The following is a 26,897-nucleotide window of genomic DNA, read 5'->3' as shown; positions in this document are numbered from 1 at the left end:
ATCTTTCAGGAACTATTTTATTTTTAGAACAGAGGCCCCAGGACTGCCATGCACAGCTGAGCCTGAAGCCTCTGCAAAACTACTTATTCTTACACATTTATTCTGGCACCTGTGCCTACATTGTCGCTGTTGTTGCTTGAGAAGTGAGAAAATTATATAGGCGGTTCGGCTATGCTGAGCTCCCTACTGCTGAAGCCGCTTTGCTGTGAGGAGGCAGAGGCGAAAATGGAAGCTGTTGTCCCTGTTTTATTGCTGCACTGTGATTGCACCATTGGTGAGAGCCCCAGGATATGTACAAAGGTCATTGTGGGGAAAGTGCCATAGTTTATTCAGTTTTCCAAGTCTGGAAATAAATTATTGATAAGTACAGATGGAAATAATGTGTTATGCCTATTTAGGACTGTGTGGACTTTCTCCAACAAGCTGTTGAATATTCTGGTTCTGATCCAAGAAGAACAGTACTCTATGTTTAAAGCTCTGATGTTTAGAGACACATAAATTCTTCATCAATCCGAAATGGTATGTATTGTACATGGACCTCACTCCATAAATCCACTATACAGAAAACCTTTTGTTGACAGATTCTGAGAACTTCAGGTCAAGAAAATTCCTTATGTTTAAGGAGTTAGGTGAAATTAAAAGACTGTAATCATTTTTTTTAATGATTACTTTCTAAGAATTATTACAATTGCTAAGGTAAAATGATGAAGTCCCATGCTTTCTGCTGTCATAATAAATGTCACCAGATTTTTGACTTAGCAGATTGAAAAGTTTTGCGTGGTCATAAGTATTTAAGATTTCAAATTAATAAGGACTTTTGTCTAGTGGCATTGCTGACTTGGTTGGATGTTCATTATCATAACTTGATTGCAGCCTTTGAATGTGCTTTTTAAAAACTATGTTCCTTATGTACCAAATATTTTGGGGAAGTACCTTTGGCAGAAAGGGAAAAGAATTTCTGGTTTCGTGTTTACAAAGAACTTGGTGAAATTATTTGAGTGTTCAGGAGACAATAGAACTCAGTAGTTTATATGAGACCTTACACTGACTAGACTAATTGTCAGTTACCTGGAATTGTATTACCCAAGCTTTTCAACAGGCAAGGGAAAATGCATTTTAGGATCGCAAGGTGGAACGAGTATTAAGTCCCATAAGTTGTATGCTACCCTTTATTTTTAGCAATCAGTTAACAGGAAAGAACTAGTAAGTCTTTTATTGCCAATAACTATTTCATTCTTACCATACACCTTATCAGTGTATTGTTTTTTTATTGTTTGTTAAAACCACATTTTTGTACCAGAATAGAACACAATTGTCATTGTCAAAAATGATGCAGCTTACTTGTGAACAAGTTTATCTTTGAGATTTTTATACTAGTGTAATGTGCTACTAATATTTATGGTTTAGAAGGAAATGACACTCAGTATTTGTGAGACTTGTGAAGGTGCCATTCAGCTGTCTGCTAAAATGTGGCTTCTTTTTTCTCCCCCCCCATTATTTTTGGCCAGGACATTTCAACCATTTTTGAAACAGGAGCTACACAAAAATAAACTATTTTGTCCTTGAAAAGTTCCATCTGTCTGCCTTATTCTAGAGCACGAAACTCTGGTGCTTTCTGTGCTTTAGATCAGGAACTTGACATGTGATATTTGTGGCTGAAAGATGACTTTTCACTTTCTCTGTGCAAACCTATTATTGTTGGCCAAATTTAAATTGCAGATCAACTTTTACTATTGTGTTGCTAAGAAAATGTCAAGGTATTCTGTCTTCAATCAGCACGTCGTATTCTTGTCAGTCGTGTTTTTCAGGGCAGGGCACCTGGTGCAATTCCAGGTGCCTGAATTGAAATGAGGAGCCTGGCTTATCCTCAGCGGTCTTGCAGACCCCTCCACCTCCAGCACCAAGCCTGGGAAGGCATAGACTTTGATCAAAGGCCAGTTGGCAACTGGAAGCGTAAGGGAGAGAAGGGGTAAAAGAAAACTGGGAGAACCGACTGGTTGGCCAAGGAAACTGGGTCTGGTTGAGGTCTACTGAGAATCCAGGAGATGGTAGGAAGGATGGGACTGGGTGAATGATAGGAGCCAGGAGCAGCTGGGATGGAAGCAGCAAAGAGTGAATGGAGAACCTGGGAAGGTACAAAAGTACAGGAAGCCGGTACGAATAGGAACTGTGTAATCACATCCTGTTTTCTTCTTATAGGACTTCTACCTTATCTATGTCTAGAGTGGATGAAAGATGAAAATGTTTCTGTAACTTTTTTCCATGCCTGACTGCAGGTATTATTAACTTCACGCTATTGGTACCCTACTCAGTATGTGAAATTTATTAATTTCTATATGAGCTCACCTTTTGCATCTTTCCTAAATATTAATATAGTCACACAACGCCTTTTGTGAAACACGGGAGGCGGTTGTAGCTGGGTTATGGATGGGAAGTAGAGCACAGAGCGTTTAAAATACCAACATACCAAATATCTATGAATTCATGATGCCCTCATTAAACAGACAAGGACTTGAGATTTCAGTATGCTGAATTTACATAGTACTGTTATTTAAGGAAGAGTTTGGGGGCTTAATGTTGCAGTCTGAGTGGGGTTCTATTAAAATAGTTAATATAAAAATGTTTAATTTGTCTTATTCATCTTTAAAAATCCAAACGTTTTTGTGAGGCAGAAGATGATTTATCATTATTCAGAGTAAAGTGAGCTTCACTACAGGCAAGGAATAATTAACTGAGCCTTCTGCCCTGCTTTGTGAAAATGTTATATATGATTTATCAGAGTCATAACATTTTCTTCCCACATATCATTCATTTGAATTTTGCTGAAGCCTGTTTAGCTGAAGAATTGCTGAGAGTGAGTGACTTGATACAAAATAAGTGCATAATATAATATTTCTAAGAAATACTATCCGTTCTTGTGAACTATCTTTAGTGGTTCTTTGTTTCCAGTGGCTTTTCTATAACATGCAAGCTGTTGTTTTGCTGATTCACCATTACAATTTGAGAAAAATCCTGGAAACAAAAGCATCCCACTGTATTCATTTGCATGTTTTCCATTGTTTTAGATTAACTTTGGATGTGTTATCAAGATGTCTATGGATATTTTACCTTTGAATTCATAATTAGCTGCCAATAGCAAAAAAACACACCTAAAAAAAGTTCTTCAAGCTTATGAAGATTCCAAAATAGGGATCTTGGGGTATGTGAGAATTAGCTACTGGCCCGAGCGTTTATAAGTCATACACTTGTTCTAGGGAACACCCAGAGCTTGCATAAAGGAGAGAAAGCATTTAGTGTGATATGCAGTTTGGGGAACAGTTTGCGCTTTGATTACAGTGACCACAGGCTTATTCTAAACCTGCTACCTCAGGATAACAAGAGCTGCCCTTTCTGGTGTTTTTGTAGTGACCACTGTATCTCTGAATATTTCTACAAAAACCTGGAAATTACAGAATTCCAGTCTCTCAGTGGCACTTCTTGGTGGCTTCCAAAGTTAAGATAAGAAGGAAAAGCAGCAACTTAGCATAGTATCTTGCTGGCTGACTCCAATAACCACCTGAACAGAGATGTACTGAACAGGGCAGTGCTGAAGGGGGACGGATAAAGAAGGGAGGAAAGGAGGGGGAGGAAGCTGTAATGTTTCTCCTGGGAGTCTTTGGTGAAAACTTCCAAACAGGCACGAGGAAATGATTTACTGTCAGCCTCTCTCCAATTAATCAACTTGGTTTTCAGTGTAAGCCTGGCTGTGTTCATAACCATATGTGGTTCATGTCACTCATAGTCAGGAGAACTAGGGAGCAGTGTTTCACTGTATGTGCAGTTCTGACCAGCAGGAGAATTTTTTTCTTTCTTTAGTAAATTAATTGGCAGTTGTCTGCATTGTAAAGATGTATAATAGATGCTGTTTGTACCTCTTAGAACCCCTAATTAATATGAGTTGAACCCTACTGAGATCTTCCTGTGATGCTCTGCAGTGATTTTGCAGCAAGGCAGAGCTGAGTGGGGAGCGCTGCCGGGCTTCCATAGGACATGCCGAGCTGACACCTCGCCCTGCGTCTCTCTCCAAGTGCTCTGGTGAAATCAGGCTTTCTCACAGTCAGTACACCAGGTACATTTAGTCTTGGATGTATAAATGTTAATGTGTTAAGGAGGAGTAAGGTTAAAGAGAGGTGCATTCTGATTTTGCCTAGCTGTTTCTTTTTAAATACTTCTGCTTGTCTCCTTAATTTCTTTCTAGGAAGCAAGACCAATTTCTCATTGCCTTCAGCAATTATCTTCTCATGCAGAACATCAAAGCTTTGGCCTTATACATGGCTTACCTAGAGTCAGGAATATACCTGTTTGAATGGGCTTGAGTTTGTGCAAAACTAAGTGAAGTGCTTCTTATTGATAATTCTTGGGTCAGGGATGACAAATCCATTTGATTTAATAGCCACAGTTTGTCTGTTGCGGTTGCTGTTCAGAGCTGCTTTGCTTTCTGAATTAAGATGAGACATGCACTGAAATTACCAGATTAAAATCACTCCTCTAAATTCTGTGCTCACCTACTAAAAACATTAACCAAATGTAGTGAAAATAAATCCTCTGATTAACCAAGTATATAATTTACTGGCATGTGGAAGAGCCTTGGCCCACTCTTTATGCTTGTTTATCGTTAAAATGTTTGCAATGACACAGAGATTTCTGTAATGAGAGTAACACAAGAATGACTGTTGCAGATAACAAGTCTGGAATCAGTATAATATCTAAGTCTACATCTAATTTACACGCAGAAATAAGCAATTTTTCAGTCCATATACTAAAGTGTCTTCCTGACACTTGGACTGTCTTTTAAAGGATATATAGCTTTACATACATCAGCTTCATTTTTGGAGCATGCTACTTTTTTAAAATAAAACTATCACAGTGTTGTAGATCTTTTTTGTAAGCTGGAGCTGGAGTCATTCATGACTTGGGGAATGTATTCATACCTTTATACCCCATCTCATTAGATATAATATTTTTCGTTTTCTTATGTCCCTGATCTTCGTAGTTTTAAAGGAAGTATTTAAAATGTCTGCACCAATTTTAAATTCATGATGTGAACTACCGTCATCATTCCTTATCATACCTGCAACTTCTGAGCTGCAAAGGAAGGGCAAGTGATACAGAGAGAAAGAAGCTCTGTTTTGTTCTTTCTCTCCCTTTCACATTCAGTTCCTTTCTGTGTACCTCTTGGTACGCAATGCAGAATGGAAGGGGAACATGAAACACATCAAAGGAGAAAAGACGAAACAAGAGTTAACAGATAGGTTTCATTTGTAGAAAAAAATGAGAAGGGGGAGCAGCGAGAAAGGAACAGTGCAGAAAGTCATGTGGTGTAGGTGGAGGTAACTGATTAATACTGTGAGCAACATCAAGCTCTTTTGAGGAGGATGCGAAGACATTAAAGAACAGCAGCAATGATATTCTATTGAGCTACAAACAGCAAGCTGGCAAAAAAGAGTTAATTAAGTTATATCCTGGCAATAGAAAATCAAATGTGAAATGACATTTTAGCTGTGAGGCCCACTTTAGGCTGTTGAAAAGTAGTAGAGTACTAACCATGTTCTATTTTTTCCACAGCCTCGAGAAAACCTCATGGCTGCAGTGTCGCTGCTAATTTGCTTTACATTTCATCACACGTTAGTTTTCTAAAGTTCATTGTATGTCTTTTCCAAGCTTTTGTTAGACTTTTTTTTTTTACGTTTTAAAGGCAGATGGTTGTGAAGGGTGTTTGCACCTTCTTTATGCTATTAGTATAACAGCTTGCATCACGATTAAGTGTCTTAGCAGAATTAGAACTAGATAGTCTGCCGCTGTAGAATTTTATAACTTACTGGAATTTTACTGAAACAAATGCCAATACCAAAGCTGAAGAGCTAAATGGAAACACATGCTCTGAGCTTGCTGTTAGGTAGTTTGAGGGCATATCTCTGCTGCTGTGTTATCTCTTCTCCCTCATTTGGGTACAGGATTACTTTCCTTATTCATTTAGAAATGAATGAAGAAGGAAGTGGCCATACTGAGCCTATATTCTTTCTACAAGGGTAGCTTATAAACAGATTATCAAAACAAACATTTGTGCCACTCTTCATTCCATGAATAGAGAGCTATCTGATAGTAGTCAGCATGGTCCATCTGGTAGAGAACTTGAATTTAATACTGGTGTTAGGCTTTATGTAAGAAGATAGCCTATAAAACTGGAGCCCTGCTTTGCTGTGTCGACATGTCTGGAGCTCAGAATAAAATTGAGTTTCCTGCTTTAGCTGTAGCTTGGTCTTAAAATAACCTAAAGAAATTACAGTTCTGATTATAGAGAAAGTAAAGGACTTAGAACATTCTCCTAATAAAGCCACGGGATGACACAAGGCTTAGTCATCTGTAGTCTGTCTGTAATAGACATTTCTGAGAGGGAAACAAGCCTTTGAAATTGGATAATTTGATTTGCAATCAGGCCTAATTATTTTAAGAACATAGAAAACCTTTGTTTTTGGCAAAAATAATCATCTGGAATCCAATTAGAGAAGAGCAAGCCATTTTAAATATAATGGATGCCACACAGCATCCAGAGGAAAACTTTTGTCTTTGGAGAGAAGACTATGTTTGAAATTGACTCCACCTCTTATTTTTTCTTATTGCCATTTCTGAAATAAACAATTGTACTCCAAGGATACATCACCCTAAAGGATAAATAAAATGCCTGTGACTGAAAGTACATTCAAAAGCAGTCCATGATAGACAGTAATTTAAAAGTCCTAGGGAAGTCTTTCTATCATCTTCTGAGTATTATGTAATTTTACAGCAACAGAAAACACTTCAAGAAAATAAATAACACTAGAAGAAAACATGGCCATCCTCATAAAAAAAAGCAGATTTGAGTGCATCACTAGTGAAGGGAAAAACAGTGTATATTTTGGAATTAAGATAGTTTGGGCTTGATGTTATTAAAGGTCCTTCAGCTCTTCTCTAGACTTTGTTTTTGCATGCTATAATTTTTGTAAATCTTTACAAATTGCTAGTAATATTTAAAGGCTTTGTTGTTTGTATATTGAGTTTATAGATTTATGTAATACAGAGAAGCAAGCCAGCAAACTGGTCAAGTGATACTGTTCTTCTTATAGATTCACCATGAGAGAAAGGTAGTGCTGCTTCGTGCCTATGTATGAATCAATATCCAGTGTGAACCTAAAGGTTTGTTGCCTATATAGTTTTGCTGGAGAGGGGCCAAAAGCATGCTGTATTATTTATACAGTGAATAAGCTTTCCTCATGTGCTCCACTAAATGTGGATAATTATCACTCATTTTAGGTTTTTCTGTATAAATGACACAGATGTCCACACAACATATTTATAATTTCACCCCATCTGTGCTAATTTTTCTGTGAATGTCCTTTTAGTGCAGTAATCATCCTGTTTTATCAACAGTATGCACAGTGTTGAACAACATGCAAGGATGTGACTAATATTCAGCCCTCATTAAAACAAAACATTCCCACCCCCGTGTCATGGCACAGTTGGAAATTTTCTGGAGTGTCTTGATTGGCTTTGCTTTGGTGGGTTCCTGGGGCCACCTTCCCTCAGCCTGAGACATCCAAGGCCAACACTGCAAGATCAGAAGGCAACAGACAACAAATTTCCCCAGCTTACATTCAAGGCGTTGTGCAGCTACGTGTAGCTGGTTCTCCAGAAAGCAGAGAATAACTCACTGAACTGTGTATGTATTTCTTCTGAAATCAGGGGCCCTGATGAGAGCCCTTAATTAGAAACCCTTCCTCTGCACCTCACTGGGTAGAGTGAGGTAACTGACTAGAGACTTATTTTTCTGAAGTCCTTGAACTGGGACCCAATTTTGTGTGCTACCTAGAGAAAAAGAGCGTAGCTCTGCTGTCATCTTCTTGTGATGTGCTGTAGGTGGTTGGTTTTCCCCTCTTCTCTCAAAAATTTCCACCGCTTGCCACTGCAGGTGCAAGCTTGCTTTGGAAAGGACCCCTCGGTGTTCAAGATAAAACATTTTTGAGGTCTGTTTCAATAAAAAAGCTCAAATACATCAGCCTTTCTCAGACTCCCCCATACAGATGTTGTGTACATATATATAATTCTTAGGAAATTTTATGTGGGAAGTAATTAATCGTAATTCAGACAAAGTGTATTTCTAAATGAAACAACTTGGTCATTTATAATTTGTCCCATAGTATCCCCCAATTACGGAAAGCCACCACTGCACTTTACAGTTTAATGACCTGGAAAAAAAACATTTACAGAAACACAACCGTATTAAATGATAGGAGCAAAAGAAAATAATCCAGACTCATAAAACAGCTAGGTATTTCCAGTCTCAACCTCAAAACCTTTACTGTTAAATTAGCAAAAGCAATTGAGAAAATGGGGTCAAGACCTCTAAACTCAGTCTTATTTAAGAGCAAAACATTACAGCAATGGAAATTCTAAATAGGGTAGAGTTTAAAATGGAAACAGTGTTACCAAAATCACAGGCTTCTGAATGCCCTCCTACTTAAAAACGTATTGAAGTACTTACAAGTAGTATTGAAGTACACTTTTCAAGAAAATTAGTATCAAGCTTCACAAGGTAAATTTATTTTGCTTCTGCAGCTTTTTAGGTTTTTTGATCACTTATGTATACTAGCAGGTTCACTAGCACTAACTCCTGTTTGCTCAAGAGGGAATAAAGCATATATGATAGCGTAGTTCAATCTGGTAAATAATGACGACACATAAATGAAACAGTAGCAAAGGAACTGCTGACATGTTTTCAGTTTCAGAACTAGGCTTGTGCATGTATGTTTTCACTATAATCTGAGTACCCACTGTACCTGTACCACCCTTTAACAGTCCCAATGGAAATGGAGGGTTATAGGAATGACTCCTGTAGATGTATTGGCAAGTGAGCAGCTGATCTTATTGAGGTAAAATAGCATTTAAACTCTGTAGTTTCTCTGTTACTTAGGATCCACATTTCAAAATTGTTTAGGCATGAAGGAACTTGTGCATGAAGGAACTTAAGATTCTCAAAAGCACCTGGATGGCCAATAGCTGACAATGGGCATCTAAGGTCTTTCTTAAGTGACTAAATGTTTTTAAAACCTTCCCCAAATTCTACTGTATTCTGTCTCTGTTGATGTGAGTGAGTCAAAAGTCTCACTTCGGTAAATCAAACTTTTTCTACTAGTTGTTTGTTGGTTTGGGTTTTTTTTTTTAACCTGACAGGACTCCTGTGTGCTGGTGTTTGTACACCAGCAGGATATGCAGCTTCTGCTTGATGTGAGCACTAGAAGCATATTGCTGGAAGGGTAAAACTGTCTCTTCCTACAGTATCAAAAAAATTCTTTCTATCAAAAAGTTGTGGTGTCTAACGGGGTCAGGGTAAATTAAAGTAGCCTTTCGTTTTGTGTTGTAGGAACTTCTTCTGAAGTTTCAGACTACCAGACTAGCAGGCTAAATTCAGGAGCAGGGATGCCTTCAATTAACTGTATCTGTCCTATTTGTAGTACAAAGGATAGGAAGAGCCTACATAGCTTAAAAGAAAGGACACTAAATAGAACTTCAAGAGCTACCCTGCATATAGCACTCTCAAAGGAAAGCAATGGGATCTCTGCTAGTCAGCAGTTTAAGATCATAGCTAATGCAAAGACTTTGACTGAATTTATACAGATGTTCTGTCTAGTCAGTAAGACATCCTAGAAGAATTTTGGTAGAAGAGGTTGCTTACAATGTAAAGCACTCTGCTGAAAACAGTGAAAAAGTGATCAACGCAAATGGGTTTTAGGCAAAATTAGCAAATTCATTATAGAGTAATGCATGGTTAGCTCAGGGGATTGCTAATAATCTTGAGATCTTCATCTCTAGAGCACCAGTTTTAAATTCATGTGGATTTTGATGCCAACCAGAATACATTGTCCTTGTTATTAATCTCTGTGACATGACTTCCCAGTGTCCTTGGAAGAAAATCCAGAACCTGCAGTTGGCACATAAAAATTTGAGATAGAAGAATATGACATAAAAATAATTGACCTAAGAGATTTGAATGAGCATGGTGATTAACTTACTATTTACCTTCTGCAGTCTGACTCAGCTGGACCTCTTTACAGGCAAGCCAGCGGAGGTCATAGGAAATACCATGTTCCTTGCTTCTCTCAACTACCATAGGTCTTCAAGCTGTAATGTGTCAGTCGAGCGAAGTAACTACTGAGGTCTCAATAAAAGACAAAGGCAAATGAATGAAAGGAGTAGCTGATATATTTTGACATTGTTAGAATATCTAGAATCATCAAGAAGTCTGAACTTCACTACATTTCTGTGTACACTGGATTTGATCATCTCAGGTTGCACGGTCTTACAAGGCCAAATTCCTGAAGAATTAAATGGCTGGGATTTACCTCAATGAGACTTAGAGGATGGCAATGTCATCTCAGCCATATTATTTACACAGTCTCCATTTTAGTAATCAATCTGCATATCCCATCTACATGCACAGTTATTTACTCCCCATGTGCAGTAGAGGTGAGGAGACTTAATGAAGCATAGGTGATATGCACAGAGAACCTGTGGCTGGATTTGACTTTCAGTGACTTTTCAAAATCTCTTTGAAAGCATCTCCAAATTTTAGATTCAGGGGGACCCTGTCCCTTTACAAATCAAGAGTGATATTAAAACAAGGTTCCTTGACAAAAGTGGCATTAATACTTAGTGTACTAGGTATGATGGTGTTGGACTGTGATGTAGCTTTAATAAGAAGGTGACAGAAGTATTTTTTCATTATTTAGTTGTGTTTGCTAGTGGTAAATGTATATATGGAAGACATGAAAGATGTATTTCCCTTGGTCAATACACCCCAGGGGTTCCAAATTAAAAGGAGAAGTCTGGATTCAGAAAGCCGAGGGCAGGCTGGCAGACAGTCAAACTGAAAAAGAGGAGTGTAACACCCGAGATTTGAATTTATTTCATATTGTTAGGAAACCATGCACCAACACTAATGGTTTCACAATCCATTTAACAGTGCCGGAAAGTGGAGGGATTGTGGATTCCAGTTTGTTTTTCTAGCAAAATGTTAAAGGTGGCACAGATTGGCAAAGTTTCCATTTCAGTCAGCAGAGCTACCCTGTCATCTGGTTCTAGGCAACTAAATATTCACTGATGTCATTAGTTCAGACACATGATAAATACGCAGTAAATTTTCTGTGTGTTCAGTAACTGAGTAAGGTAGGGTTTCACTCCAGGGAAGAATGAGCCAAGATCAAATTAACTCTGTATCAGGAAAGGTAAAATACTTAAAATTGCTATTAAAACAGGTTAATATGACTAAATTTAAAATAATTTTGCTTAGGATAAATTTTAGGATAAATTCCAAGCATAGTATCATGAGGGAGAATTAACACTGTCTCCTGGGTAGGGAAACTCCCCCACATATATTTTGTCTATAAGATACTCATTCCAACTAAAACAATAGTGTTCAGTGGATTTTACTGGATTGAAGAGTAAAGGGCTCCCCCAAATTCTGCTTTTCACTAGATCGCTGTTTTTCAAAAGTGCAGGGCTTACAGTAGGAGGAGGAAGGGATTACCCATATCTGCTGAAAATGCAACCACTTACTGTCGACATTTTGTGATGAAAAGCACTCATGCTGTGAACTTTCAAGTTTCATCTGATAAAGGCTACATTCAAAGATACGTGCCAGCTAAATTCTCACTAGAAAAAATGAGAACTCTGGCATCATAAGTTGCCAAATGTTTCATTCTTAGAAACAAGATTGTGAGTGAGAAGATTTCATAACTTAATGCCATATATCAACTCTTATATCCACAGGGATTCCATGAATTGCTTCAACTGTGTTACCAATAGGGTCCATCTCCTTTGTATTTTTTGTAGTGTTAATGTTTGCTTTAGGAAAAAAACCCTTGGTTTTTCAGCTGAAGATCTTTGAAAGATTTAATTACATTTTAAATTAGTTCCAAGTTAAATAAAATGTTAAGGGAGAATATACATTGAGATTTTAAACATAGTGGATTGTTTCTCTGTATCCCACTGGAATATATATATATATATATATATATATATATATGTATGTATGTATGTATATGTATATATGTATTAACCAGTGTCAAAGATTTACCTGAAGGAATAAATTAATGTATACTTTAAGGAATCATGCAAATTAGACTTTCATCTAGATTAAACACATCTATCTCCATATACCAATTGCCAATTCTGAAAAAACACTCAAATATATTTCTTGGGTGTTCTCATCTCACCCTCCTGCACCATTAATTTCCCTCAGTGAAGGGATTTCACTGAATTTGATGAAATGTGTTTGTAAACTGGATCATTGCCAAACTGGAAGTTCTGTGACATCTGAATTATATCCCCCGCTCAGTTATTCTGAGCCTTCCAAGTTCTTGTACTCTGTTCCATGTTTTCAGATCATCTGCTTAGTCAAAGACTCATTATTCAGGAATAGTACAAACCAAAGATAAGCATAGAACTAAATAAATTATGATGAGTATCTACTAGAGGCTGGTAATAGTACATTGGCAGGGGAAGCATAAACCAATCTATAAGGGTTTTCCAACACTTTAATGTTTTATCTTTTTTCTTTCAGATCAAAAGACTTAAAAAACAAACAAACAAACCCCACAAAACCCCTGTATTTGAAAAAGGAGAAGAGAAAAAAATATGAAATCTTATTTGCATTCTGCTTCAATACATTTAAGTGCGCTGGAAATTATAGGACATGTAATTGCATGAAGTAATTACTCATAGCTCAGAGAATTCTGTCTCAGTAGAAAATCACCTTCCGTCCCAAATTATGAAATTATTCCTCCATTTGACTGTTGAAATAAAAATTAAGGTAAATTCTGCAGTTGACTTCAATCAGAAGAAGACAGGGCCATGGATAATGATATAAACTTGAAAAATTGTTGAGTTCTTAAAGGTGTGTGTAAAATTAATCCTTGTTGAAGTACATGTGAGATTTTATATTCACTTTAGTCAGAATTTGCTCCCCAATTTCTAAACTCAGTGTTCATGGATGTGTGGCCTCTGCTTCTTTGCCTATAGTACAGAGGACTGGTAATGGTTGATCTCACCAGGTTTTTCCTTTCTAGATGAAGTTTATGAGGGTGAGTAGCGTTTCAAAGACTATGAGTTTTGTGAGGATTTCTGATGAATTTCAATCATATGTAATAAAACTTAAAAAAAAGACAACACAGAAAGTCTAATGGAAAGTCTAATGTCAGGCCTACTTGGTCATTGGCAGTCAGTGGGGTTTTGCTCTTAGTCTCATGGGTGTTGGGTTCCTGAGGCTGAATGATTGTTTTACTCAACTACGGGTATGTTGAACTTACAACAAATAATTCCCGTTTTACCTGCTTTGCTGCTGTGGCTCATATAGCACATTAAAATTTCTGCTGATCTTTTGGAGCGTGTGGTGTGTACACATTCAGGAGCGAAAATTTTGGAATTTGTCATGGCAGGGAAAAGTACTGTCATACTAGAAAAATTGATTTTATTTACATTTTTTTTTTTTTAAACATCTGGCCAATATAATTCCTTTGGTAAAACCACAGTTTCTGTGTTGTAAAAGTTGTAGCACTGTGTAGACAGCCTGAAGATTTCATCTGCAGTGATTGTGCTCCATTTCAGAGCTCATCTGTTTTAGTTCTTGGCTGCCATCAGCTGAATCTGAACCTGGATCCAAGTACCAAGGGTACATCTGTTATTCCTGTGCTCTGTTACTTTTCCTGCTTTCCTTGGGTAGGAAAGAGAAAAACCTGACAGGATAAACTGGAACATGGTGCTTGTCTTGATGGCTGGGAACTGAGAATTGGAAGCTGAGTGCAGGGAATGTGGCGGCGAGCTGGAGAATGGTTGAGAGGAAAAAGCCCTGTGGAAAATAACATGCATCTGTGATGCAATATTTGATGTAGAGTGACAGTCATAAAACTACTTTTCCTATTTTTGAGTGTCTGCTTGAAGTTAGTGCCAATTTTGTATCTAATTTAATAATCATATTCTATTTAAATGTCTGTGCAGTTGATTAACACTTTCTCTTAAATTCTGTAGACCAGTTCACTTCTTAAGAAATAAAAAGTTAAAAAGTTAAGGTGATTAGCAGAATTGAATACTTAGCAGCAATAGCCACTCCTCCCCGCCCCCCCTCAATATATCACCCATATATTGCATTAAATGGAACTATAGATGTCTGAGAATTCTGTTGAGGAGGAGTCTTTCAAAGCACATCAGTTGGATTCTGTATGAATGAACAAAATTTTTGAAGGAATAGATTGTCTCTGCAACAGTTTTCAACTGGCAGTTGATCTCTGGTAATGTTTTTGGTTTCTGCATTTCCCTGCAGGGTTTCCTGCCAAAGAACGTGGCTGTGGCGTCCTGGCCAGTGCCTGAAAATCATACAGGAAATATTTCCTCTCCTCTGTGGGGAGGGAGACATTTCTGTGAATGCATATGTATCTTTAGGTATAGCAGTCATTCTTGAACTGATTTCCACTGTTTGTTAACAATTTGGCTTGTAAATTAAAAGTCTGTGTGAGATTTGGTTTTCCACAAAACACTAATTTCTTGATGTTCTGCATATTCTCTCTCTAATTTTCTTTCCGGAAAAAAAAAAATGAGAGGAATTACTATACTTCAATCTTAATTTGAGCTTCAGTTTCTCCTTTGTAAATCTGTTTATGGATGCTCACACTGGACATATTGCAATAGTGGCAACTGGTGTTTGGACACATTTTCCACTCTCCCTTTCCTGCTGCCTTATGGGCAGGACAGAAAGCAAAAGCAGAAGGAATGAGGAATGATAATAGATATATTGATCTTTAAAAGACGGTAAGATTTGATCAAATATTAGAGAAAGTATCACCTGTAAGAAGCATGGCAAGTATGTGACTGCTTTCTTGATGTTGATTTGGGGCCACACTCTCCTTTCTCATGTTTATTTTAACTGGCAAGACAAGGAGAGAAGAATGATGTGTCCAAAAGATGCATCTCAGGAGAAGGCAGGCAGCCAGGGTGGTTCTTATTTTGTGTCTATCAGAGAAGCTGTTAGGATTCTTTGGTGAATAACGTGGTGGCCATATCCTATCTGGTACCCATCCCACTCCAGATAGATGAGGAGAAGCTGTGCAGGTAGGGTTCTCAAAAGCAACCAACCAAACTGTACTCTTTGCCATTCATAAACAAGGTTTCCCTGGGGAAATCAGTCTTAGAGGCATTGTACACCTGAACTGTCCTAGCTATGACTCTGTTTTCTAGGAATGGTAAGTCTCTCTTTTCTGCATAATTCTCTGTAGTCTCTCAAGCAGTACCAGTGTTCCCAGTACGAGTGGGAATATTCAGTCTTATTTTATTATCTGCACACATCACAGGAGTATTCACACAACCCACTTTAAAAATGTTTCTGTTTTCTGACTTTATACTCCCTTGAGATACTGAAATATCTTACAGAGGGCGATAGAGCTGTGCCAATGATTGACGCTGTGCTCTGCAATGACACGAGTTCATTCAGCACTGATAGCAGCTGATTTGTACTGATGGAGATTTCCCACATGTCAAACACAGACATAATCTGTGCTTGTGCCAGAAATCATTGTTTCCCACCTGTACAGTATAATCTGCTCCTAATGCCTATGACCTATTTTTAAATCTTTGTCTTTATAGCTGCTTATGTACAATATTTATAGAAACACCACTGAGATAGTCTGCTACAGACGTGCAAATGACAGCCATGTAGCTCTCCCTATTTTGTGGTATATTCCTGAAACAAACAGTGGTACAGCTATTTGTCATGCATACTTATTACTCACTGGAAGCAATCGTATCTTTCATCATTTATCCACAAAGAGCTGTTGTGCTGTGAATTGTACATAGCTTCTACTGTTTTTTTGCATACCTGTCTGAGCAAATGATATTTGTTCTCTACTTTCACAGTAGAGCTTATGGCTCTGTTATTTGTAGTTTGCCATCAAAACTGCAAACAAATGTGGCGGGAAAATACTGTCTACAGATGAAAATGCTTATAAATTAAACATGCCATAACAGGATTCAGGTGACAGACCATTTTCTAAGCTTTAGAAGGGTTTTGTAATGGAGATGATATTAAGTTGCACACAAACTACACTGAAGTTGGTTAAGACCCAGCTGTTTGATAACAGCATAACAAAAAACCATAGCAGTTTAATCCAATGAGGGATTAATTAATATGATCTGAAAAGCAAATCATATGGTGGTTTTTCAGAACAGAAACTGGCATGAGAGAAGACTTGTGAATATACAACACTGCACTGTAGTATTTCTGACTAAAGAATTATGCAATAGTCACAAAAACTGCTGAGGTATTGAGTTAATAGATTAAGCTGGTAATTGAAAGGTACAGTTTAAAAAACAGACAGACATTTCATAAGATTGCTTCCAGAGGCCACAAATTCGTATCAATCCAAATATTAAGATGTACTAGCAGGGACATTTCTAGTGTTTTCAGTCAGTTTTTAGTTTGTATATGCACAAACACGAATGTCCATACAAGACTGAGGTTGCAAAATGTCCATGTGAAGGAGGTTGCTCTCTCGATGGGAATAAACATGGCATCTGCCGTTGGATTTGTCGCTGCCATTGCCCTGTCCCTGCAGAAAAGAGGCTCCACTTTGGCCATGTGATACACGTCAGTCCTTTTCTAAATGTGCAGAGCCAAGTTACTTCAGGGGACTGCCATAACCTGGAAAGTGTTGGCAGACCGACTCTAAGCAGGACTCTGCTGTGAGCATGGGTCAAAGCCGTGAGGGAAAAGGTTAGGAATTAACATAAAAGGCACAGATTTTCTTTCAAATGCCTTTTATCTCTGTAAATGCTATAAAAAATTACAGATCTTTGTACATCTGTTTGACTGAAACCCAGTCCCATTTTTACATGAGATGGGGTTAAATGCATGACTTCCCTCAGTGACTTTTCACCCATTTAAGCTTTTCTCTCTGAAGAAATTATCTGCTTTATGAAAATATGCTTCTCGCAGTAGAATAATAGATTAGCAAAATAGTGTGAAATGGCTATTGGACGAAGAGAAGTGTTGTACTAGTGAGCACTCTGTTTGACAGCCAGCTGAAATTGACCAAAAGATGTGAGCAAAATCTGTAGGAATTTCAAGTGAAAGCAATAGATATTTACTTGGGACCCTTATTTACATCTTTAGGGTGAAGAGAAATTAAACCTCTTTGTCCTTTAAGATGTGTAACTGTCACAGAAGGATAATGGCAACTAGCACATCAGTATAGATAAACAGTTGGCAGACATGGATTATTTCAGTCCAGTTTACCCAAACTTCAAAGTCTGCCATAGTTCAGTGGTTCATTAAAGCCATCAGCTTTACACAAGTGGTTTGTATTCCTTTTCCATTACCTATTGTAATAAATTCTGGCAAGTACTCATGCTCTGTCCCTTCTTCTCCAGGTCAGTTATGGGAACTGCTTCTACTCTGTGCCCCTTATGAATCCTGAAGGAAGACATTATTTCAGTTATTTCCCTGTCTTGCCGCGTGTGTTTGTGCCATAAAGCCAGCTGTAACCAGGAAAGTACTGGGAGAGGACCCCAACTGTAGCTAAAGGAAGACCAAGGACATTACTGCCACATGCCAAGTCATTCAGTGGGGAATGGAAGAAAAGGAGGTACAACAGATTGCCCAGAGAGGTGGTAGTCCCTGGAGACATTCAAGGCCAGGCTGGATGGGGCTCTGAGCAACCTGATCTAGTTGAAGATGTCCCTGCTCAGTGCAGGGGGGTTGGACTAGGTGACCTTTGAAGGTCCCTTCCAACTCAAACTATTCTGTGATTCTATTATTCTATGAAATAGGGAAATTTGTGTTTTCAGTGGGGGAAGCAGAGGCTTGTCTAGCATGAGGCAAAAACATCGGTGCAGACCTGTTCCTCACCCCATTGCCCCTCATACGCAATCCCACTGGCAGCCAACCTCAGCAAAGCGGTTTAACAGCCCTGTGGCTGGCTGGCTGAGATTTCTTGCCAGATGGTTTTCTTTACTTAGACTGAAACTAGCTAAAGACTGTTAGCTTCATATCGGTGGCTCTGTCTTTCACAGGGTGCAAGAGCAGTTGCTAAAGTGGCTGGGATATTACTACTGGGAGTTGTCAACATCAGTTATCATGGGCTATTTTTTGATCTCAGGTGGTGCTCCCATGCTCTAAGAGTTCTGCCTGATGTAAGAGTGGTTTTATCATTGCTGAATGAAGGCTGTTCCCAAGGCACAAGGCTACCAAACTTGTCAAGTTTTAAAATAGTGTTCATTTGGTGTTAATTGGCTTAATTGTATTCAATACAGGATTATGTTTTACTGAGTCACTATGGGACGTAGGACTCATATTCATCTCTGAAGAAATAATTCCTTGCGTTCGCTGCTTACGCAGCTCCTGCTTGTTACACAGCGCTCACACTTGCTTCTTACGGGCTCTGATAACACATATTGGTTTATTAAGACAATCGGGGCTGTCGCTGAGCATATCTTATGTGACTGTCAGTAAGACTCACACCACACCTACTCAGAGTGACTTCAGCCAGTGTCTCACCTCCTTTCACAAGACCAGAGCAGGGAGCTCCTCCTTTTCTCCTGGGAGAGGGTTGTGGCAGCTGATCTGTTCTGGCTGGGAAGGCTGTGAGAGCTGGGGGAGAGGGGATGAGCAGCTTACACACAGCATGAGGCAGCTGAGCTCCCCCAGGTGTAGCTTTAAGCTCATCTCAGATTTAGGAATAATTATTATACTTGGGCCATTTTTCTTTAAGTTTCCATACTAACCATTAACTGGAACACTGTATAAGAGAAATTATTTTCTTCTATGATTAAATGGTTCTTTGTTTTGTAGCTCTTGGCATGGCCTTACAGTTTCTGTTTCTTAATCCAGCTCTTTATATATGTGTGTATCTAAGGTTTAAATGTAAACTTCAAAGTTGATGTTACCTTTTTTTTAGCTGTTCTTCCTTATAGCTGAGTGTTTTATGATGGCAGACCCCAATGTTTCTGCAGCTTTTGACTGAATTGTGTTTGTGGGAAGTTTTAACAGTAAAATAAAAAGTATTAAAATTATCATGAATATAAAATTATAAGTATACTTATAAAATATAAATGTAACAATTTCAATAATTTCACTTTTAAGGATACTTTTCAAGTTATATTACTTTCAAGTAGATTACTCGTTTTAATGGTATTCAGAGACACGGTGAAGTTTCTGTTATGGCAAAAAAAGGTGTTTTGAGAATAAACCTTCATGGCTTTGTGTTTTTATTTTATTCTTCAATGGTGGTGCAAGTTACAGATTCCAAAAGGCCCAAAGAACAGTTAAGAACATACTGTGCTAGCAAATACAGGTATTTCAACACATTAATCATTTTACTCACCAGCTCCAGTAGCATGTTGATACTTCTGTACTCAGGAGAGTGTGGTCAGTCCCTGGTGCCCACAGTCAGGGTGAGGACTGGAACCGCAGTCATTTAGCAAGGAAGTTTATACTGGTTCAGACTGTGCCGTGGAATATTGGGTAGCCTACCATGGAAAAGGAAACCACAGGGAAGGGATGAAAGCAGCTCTGCGTGCCCAGGCCAACGCGTACCCCTGGTTCAGTGAACCTACCAGTAAAGTTTCACACTGCAAGGAGGTACCAGCAAATGCTTGGTAGTCAAGAGTTGTACCTGGAGGTGGTGGTAAAGAGCTTATAAAGAGCATGGAAGGGATGCAAAATACACAGTGTCTGTTCAAAGCACACAAAAAGTCCACTGCATTTCACTGCATAATCTCCTTGAATATGGCTGTATTTGATTTTCTTTTGCTGCAGTTCCTTTGCTCTTTTGGCCATCTGCGCTGTGGTCCTCTGTATTCTTTCAAATGTTTTATATTTAACTTATTTTTTGCTGTAAATATTGCAGTATGAAACAGGACATTGGTGGTTTAGTTTGGACAGAAAATACTTCTATAACAAGACAAGAGTAGTAACTATGCACAGAGTGGATTTGTAGGAAGTGGATTCCCTTCAGTCTGCCTGTTTTGTTTTGTTTTTTTTTTTGTAAAGTACAATATATCATCTTGAAATTACTTTAACATGGAGTCTGCTGTATTACAGGAAGGAAGAAGTGCTTGTAATCTGATGTGACACTAATAGGTGAAGGGACAATAGTTTTTCATGAAATAGTTGCAAATCTGTTTCTCTGAAGAAGGTCAGTTTTGATATTTATTTATGGATGGTAAATTGGAAACTATAGTACAATACAATAATCTCAAATTATGAATTTTATCTTAAACACTTTTTTACTTTTACTCCTTTTTGGCAAGCTCATAGTTGGGTCAGTAGGTCTGACTACATCAATGTCCATCTTTGAAGGTTTTAGTTTGGTTGGGGTTTTTTGTTTGTTTGGGTTTTTTTGTGGGTTTTTTTGGTTGTGTGTTTTTTTTTTTTTCCCCCCTTGAAACAAAACTGTGCATACCTTATAGAAGTCAGTCTTGCTTTCTTGAGACATACTTATGTCTTTCTACGCTTTGTTAATATGATTCTCATTTAGAAACAGGAACTGTGAAATGTACTGGGGAATAAATAGATCTCTTCTAAATAGACATTGTCAAAGAAGAGCAAAGGAAGTGAATTGTGCGAATTCTTAGAACCGAGTAACGTTTATTTCAGAAAAAGACATACTTCTCAGATTGGGATGGCTTTTGCTTTGCAAGTAAGTTACTTTTTCTCTGTCTTCATAATACTGATAATGGGGAAATTTGTGATCATGGTTTCTGCAGATGGGAGGTTGCAGAGGGCAGTTTGGTAGCTATTTGAATGTACCCACCAGCTCGGTATCAATATTGGAAAAGCCAACAGAGTTTTAAGCCTGGATGGGCAGTGCATTGAAGCTTGTGTTGTGGGCCTGCATGGCATTGGTTGGCGTAATATCATGGCTGTAGCAGGGTTTTGAACTCAGAAACATGGAACTGAACACACAAATGGGGAAAACGTGCCCTGTCAGATCTCAGCAGAAGGCTTTATTTAAAGGACTGGAAGGTTTAATGGTTAATTTTCCATCTAGTCTGGCTCTTGCTTTTGAGGGAAAGGTGATCAACAGGTCCACATGGGAAAGGTAGAAGATAGCTCTGAAGATTGTTATTGTTGCTCTGAGATCTCAGAAATAATAGAGTGAACACTATCTTCCCTGCTGTACTCTGGAGTAGTTCCATGTGGGGAACCATTTTTCAGGAACCGACCCAAGTCTGAAGATCTTTTGTGTAGTTTGCACACAGTTGCTTTCTTAGGATGTTTGAACTGCAGCAGATCACTGTGTTATGTGGGATTTTCACTCAATTCAGGAAGTTAGGGACCTTTAGTCATATTTCTGAGTAATTAGCAAGATTTTGTGTGTGCCTTCGGATGTTTCTGAAAGGCCATAATTGGATGAAAGTCATAAGGAGCTGTTGCAATGGGTTTTATTGAGGATTTGAATGTTAGGAGGGACAAAGTTTATTAATCTTTTAAAATATAATTTATTGTGATATTAAACTGTGTATCTGGATGCATAGTGTCCTTTGGCTGGCATACAGGAATCAAAAGCTGAATATCCTCTTGCTAGGCATAATTTTCTGTCAAAAATTACACTTTTCAATAAGCTGAATTTCAGGTGGGTGGTGCAATAAAAAAAGGATTTCAAATGATCCCTTATGATTTTCTTGTTAGCTGTTCACTGAAATAGTTTGCTTCATCGACAGAAAAGGTGATCCCACCCAATAATGCTGGTGAGATCTTCACCTTATGCTGTGATAACGTGCTGTCGGTATAAATGTATTTGCACAGATTGTATCATAGATGGCATACAACCCTGTATGTTATTCGTGACTAACAAAGAATCTGTGGTCTCCTTGTTTCAAGGACTGCAGGATCTACAGTTGTTCAGCCTGGTGACCCCAAGTCATGCAGCATTAAGCATTTGATTTCCATACCTTTTTAGAGCTGGGTGATAAATACAGCATGGCACTGTCTGAAGTCAACCTCCTTGTAATTAGTGGTGAGATCTCAGCAACTCTATCTCAGTTTGCAACTAGTCTCCCCTTATCAGAATGTCCTCTAAGATGAGATGAAGCCAGCTCTATAAAAGATGGTGCAAGTTTTGGAAATGGATGCATTAGGAGGATAGTGGAGAATGACGTTTGTTCCTTTCCCATTTTTTAAGAGAGATCATATGCTAGTTTTTTATCATCTCTGGCATGGAAGGTGCGCTGTTCATTTTGCCTGTATTCAAAAGGCATTTAAGGTAAATCCTTGAGAAGCCCTTTTGCCTGTGTGTTGATTATCACTTTCATTTGCTTTTTTTTCTTTGTCATATGTGTGATTGGAAATGAAATGGAATTTTAGGGATGCATAAGTGAGCTCTTTCTGAACCAAGAGCTAATCAGTTTTTCACTTTGGGACTCTGAGTTTTGGAGAAAGTGAAAGGTGGTAGTATTGGGTATCAGCTCTGCTTTGTGGTGTTTCATCAGGTGCATAGCTCTCCATTGACAGAATAGCACTCACATACTTGGAATGAGTGAAATCAATGGCATCTCTATTGTCTGTATTTCCAGACCTCCTTTCCATCAGGTAGCCTGAGTTGTGGCCATTCTCTCCATATTTATGCTGTGTGCAGACTCTGTTATTCCTTTTTGCAAAGTTCTGCTGTCCACAACAATGAGCAGCTCGTGGTTGTGTAGATTCTGTGGTAGATCTAGGAAATGGTGTTTTATGTTGGTGAGTACGGGAAAGTCAGCTTCATGTGGTATATTCTTCACCTTCACTTCCTAACACATTACATGAAACATGCTTTATGGGAATACTACCCTGGACTCAGTGTTCATGTAATTAATTAAAGTATACAGTCAGAAGAGGGAGAATTCTGGACCAAGGTTGGCTAGAGGGCGATCTGTAACAGTGTAGAAATTTCAGTTCAGGTATTCACTATCAGATCCCAATCAAAGGAAGAAAACTGAACACAAGCATATCTAAAAATTACTGTAAATAACCTCATTAGCCAAAATAAATTCCCGTTTCTTAACAGCATAACTCTGAGAAATATAAATGTGCATGGCATAAATATGTATTAAAAAAACCCCAAAACATAGAAAGTGAAGCTATACTTTCTGGGTGCATCAGAAATGACTTGCATTTTGTTCTTAATTCTTTTAACATGTTTCATTATAATATTTTCAATAAACTTAAACTATTGAAAATCACTTCCTGGTAGCTTTTGAAATACTTTGAGTAAGAGGAAAGCTCAAAAGTCGTCATATTACTGCAGTCAAGAGGAATTTTTAGATTTCTGAGAAATAAAACAAATCATACTGAACATGAGAAGCTAGTAAGGGACTTAGCTACAGCTAAGATCCTCTTTTGAATCTTTTGATTCCAGTTTGTCTCTTGTTAACGTGTATGGGATAATGACTTCTGTGTGGTGCCACGCTCTCTCAGTGCTTTGCCTTAAAGTCAGTATTACAGACTTTCCATGGAAAACTTTAAATTAGTTGTGATGCCTTCTCTCAGTCCTTAACTTGCAATGCCTGATGCAATAATTCCATAAAATATTGTTAATGCCATGTCATTGATCACAAAAAGTTCTGCTTAAAGTGCAGAAAATTAGCACTTACTTTCATTGTTGCCTCTTGTATTGCAGAATTTTAGTTTATGATGACATTTCCAGCCAGGTTCAAAAGCTCAGTCAACAGGGCTAAATGTGCTTCTTATTGCAGTGTGCTAAGATTTGTTCATCTTAATTCTGATGAGAGGGAACTTCTCCTCAAAATGATTAATCTGTTAAGTGGAGGGTAGGGGTTTCAATATGACTAGAGTTTATTTAAATGATTAGAATTCTCAAAGGACCCAAAGAGTTTCTTGAAGAGTGGTTTTGAGTGCTTGTCTCTATTCAAGTAGTCAGTCCAGTGTGCATGTTCCAGGCCTGATCTGCAGCTTCTAAAATTTGAGTTTGAAATTTGAGAAGAGTTCCCACTGATTTTTGTAGGCTTCTTAATAGGAAATTTAATTTCTGGAAAAGCTTGCTTTTGAAAGAATCTCTTATTTGAGGCTGAAGAAATGCCCACTGGTTTGACTGACTTTCTGTGTGTCAGATGAGTTGAGATGACAAGAGAAACAACCGGCTCACTAGTAAGAAACGGACCTACTGGCATGTGGAAAAACAAAAATGGGTAATAACTCTTGGATTTCCAGTTTTCTGAACTGCACTTGCTAAGTGGAATCAAAATTGTGTAGAATTTTTCTGTGGCTGTTGTTTCTTTTGACGTAACAGATGGATTTCTTAGAAGTGTTTCATTTCATTATTTTCTGGAGTATTACAGAATGCAGAACCATTTTTCAGTATTTATATAGAATAATACTAATGTAAAATACCTCCAGCTGATGTACTGAAAAAGTTGCCATCATCTTAATAATTCCTATAGTTTGATTTTCCGGTGCTGAAAAATTACCAAGACAAATGTTTGGCAGAGTAAGTAGAAATGTTGGTTTCTTTCCTGTAGTCACCATCGTAGGTCCATAAATCTACTTGCTGAGTAAGGTGACTAAATCGTAAATAATGTGAAGAAAACCTGCTATATTTACAGTTTAGAGTTGGGTTAGCCTATGTCTGAAACAGACTTATGAGTGTGATAGTGACTTGAACTCAAATAAATTTGCATAGAAATATGAGTATCATTCTGATTATGTCATTTATTAGGTTTTGATTCCTTAAAATTTTATTCATTTGAAGTCATACAGGAAAAGTACACTAGCAGGAATTTTGTTAATGAACACTTGAAGCAAAAAAAAGTAATTTTCTTATCTCAAGGAACAGAATCCTAATTCTTTTTTTTCTAATGTTTGGTATCCACATATGCCTGGATATAAAATACAGTATTTGTTAGCACTTTCTTCCTATCTCAGTGCTTTTTCTGTTCATCCTCTCGACCTGACAAAACAGATTGACTCCCTCTAGTGGCTGAAGTCTGATCTTCTGTATTCTGGAGGGAGCGTTTCAGAGATCTCTTTAGTCTGGGAAGCACGAATCATGAATAATATTTTCTAAGTTTAGTGTTGCATTATTATGAAAACACAGAAATATCTTTTCTTTCTGTCGTACAGAATGCAATGTCAGTAGTAAGTTGCTTTTGCTATCTGAAATATTTTGAATTCGTGGCAGATGTTTACAGCACATGTTTTCAAGTAGATAGTCAAAGTCAACAAAATATGGACACAGTAGGGGTGGAATAATTTACTGCGGTGAAGAGGAAAAGTAAGAAACAAGGAATTTAGATAAATAATGTAATAGTGATGATGCTAAATATGTCACAGAATTACATGAATAAGTTGTTACATACCTAACTTGGGACTTTTTTTCAGCTCAAGAACATTATTTAATTTTAAAAGTAAACATCTTGAAGTTTGCTTTGGCCAAGGCACCTTTTTGGGAAAATGGAAGAGTTCTGCATTAGTTAGATTACAACTGTGAACCTGAGATGTCTGTCTCCTTTTTTCAAGTAATTCCCCCAAATCCCAAATGGCAGAATATGAGAGAGAGACTTCTTGTGATTACTTACTGCAAATGATTGTGGTTTGGATCTATATGATATAAAAGCGCAACTGTCTTCACATTAATGAGAAGAAAATACAAGTAAGCATTTTGGAAGATTAGCATTTTCTTGCTTTTTGTATATTTTATGTAATCTCTTACTGGAGTGCCTGCCTTATGTAATGCCTTAGTAATGGAAATGAGGCCATCTGCATGGTATTCAAGGTTGTTCCCTGAAAGGTTCTCTGTCTGCAGCAGAAAACGGGTTAAACCAAGAACTTTAAAACCTTCACAACCCTTTCATCAAGCTGAGAGGGATCTTACTCAGAAACTCCCACTTTCCTTAGAGCATCCCATTTTCTCTACCGATTGACGTTGTTAACCATCCATTTTTGGAGCTTGACTGCTGCATAATAATCCCATCAGATGTATTGCCATTGTTTGTCCCTTTTCATATTCTGCCACTCCTAATTCAGTTCTGCGGTCTAAGAAACTCTGCCTTCTTTCCTTTGCATCATCATTGGGACCATATATTTTCCTTTCATTTCCCCTGCTTTACCCATAGTGTTTTGTCTATGCGTGCTGTAATCTCTTCTGCTTTTAGGTATCTGTAATCCAACAGGTGGGATTCTGAAAAATGGCAAACCAGTGTTCTAGTATTATTTATTCATTTTATTTCAGTCACTATGCAAATATACTAGGTGTTTTAGGTGAGCAGAGGAAGACAGACTCTTCTGACTATCCTGCAGCCCAAGGCAACATGGTACAAAGGGAAGCAGAATAGGAAAAAATGTATAATGCAGACAAATATGTCTTTGCTAATAAACATCTTGAATTGTTAGTTTTGCATAGGATACGTAAGAGTTTTATTTCTGAGCCAACATAGTAAGTACTATTGTGTTGCCAGTCTCTGACTGGCATCTCATTTAATCTCCCATTAGAAAGATTCTTCCTTCTGTTGGATTTTTCCCCTCATCTGTGGGAGATTTCTATTCTGACCTCCCTTTTTCTGTGCTGGGGATCAAACCCATTTTTAGCCCCATGCTTGCCAAAGAGCAGCACTTTCCATAAATATTTATTAAAAACATTGGAAAAACAAAAGGTAGTTCTTGATTTTCTGAGTATAATAGAGAGGCTGTGAGGTTATTAAGTTGCATGTACATTATAGTTTTTGCTATGTAGTAAAAAAGAACACCCTAAATACTGTATCATCTTGTGGAGCACATACAGCTACAAAAAATTTAAAAAAAAAGAAAAAAGAGCGGAAAAAAATAAAAAAAAGGACAAACAGAAAAA

The 26,897-nt window shown here is 37.9% G+C and overlaps 1 protein-coding gene across 24 annotated transcripts in view; it reads left to right on the top strand.

Annotated features, from left to right (window-relative positions):
* HDAC9 (histone deacetylase 9) overlaps nt 1-26,897 on the top strand; it is a 466,647-nt gene that overhangs the window by 205,194 nt on the left and 234,556 nt on the right. For 2 of the 24 annotated variants that reach the window (XM_071805067.1, XM_071805068.1), the window contains one exon: nt 17,488-17,702. The exons of the other annotated variants lie outside the window; for them this stretch is intronic. In XM_071805067.1, the coding sequence (XP_071661168.1) occupies nt 17,666-17,702 (37 nt within the window). In that variant the 5' untranslated portion in view covers nt 17,488-17,665. The remainder of the gene's footprint in view (nt 1-17,487; nt 17,703-26,897) is intronic. 24 annotated transcript variants of the gene reach the window in all.

Source organism: Patagioenas fasciata, chromosome 2, assembly GCF_037038585.1.
Source record: "Patagioenas fasciata isolate bPatFas1 chromosome 2, bPatFas1.hap1, whole genome shotgun sequence".
Taxonomy (NCBI): Eukaryota; Metazoa; Chordata; class Aves; order Columbiformes; family Columbidae; genus Patagioenas; species Patagioenas fasciata.
The sequence above is the reverse complement of the archived record's forward strand: the minus strand, read 5'-3'. Positions and strand labels throughout refer to the sequence as shown.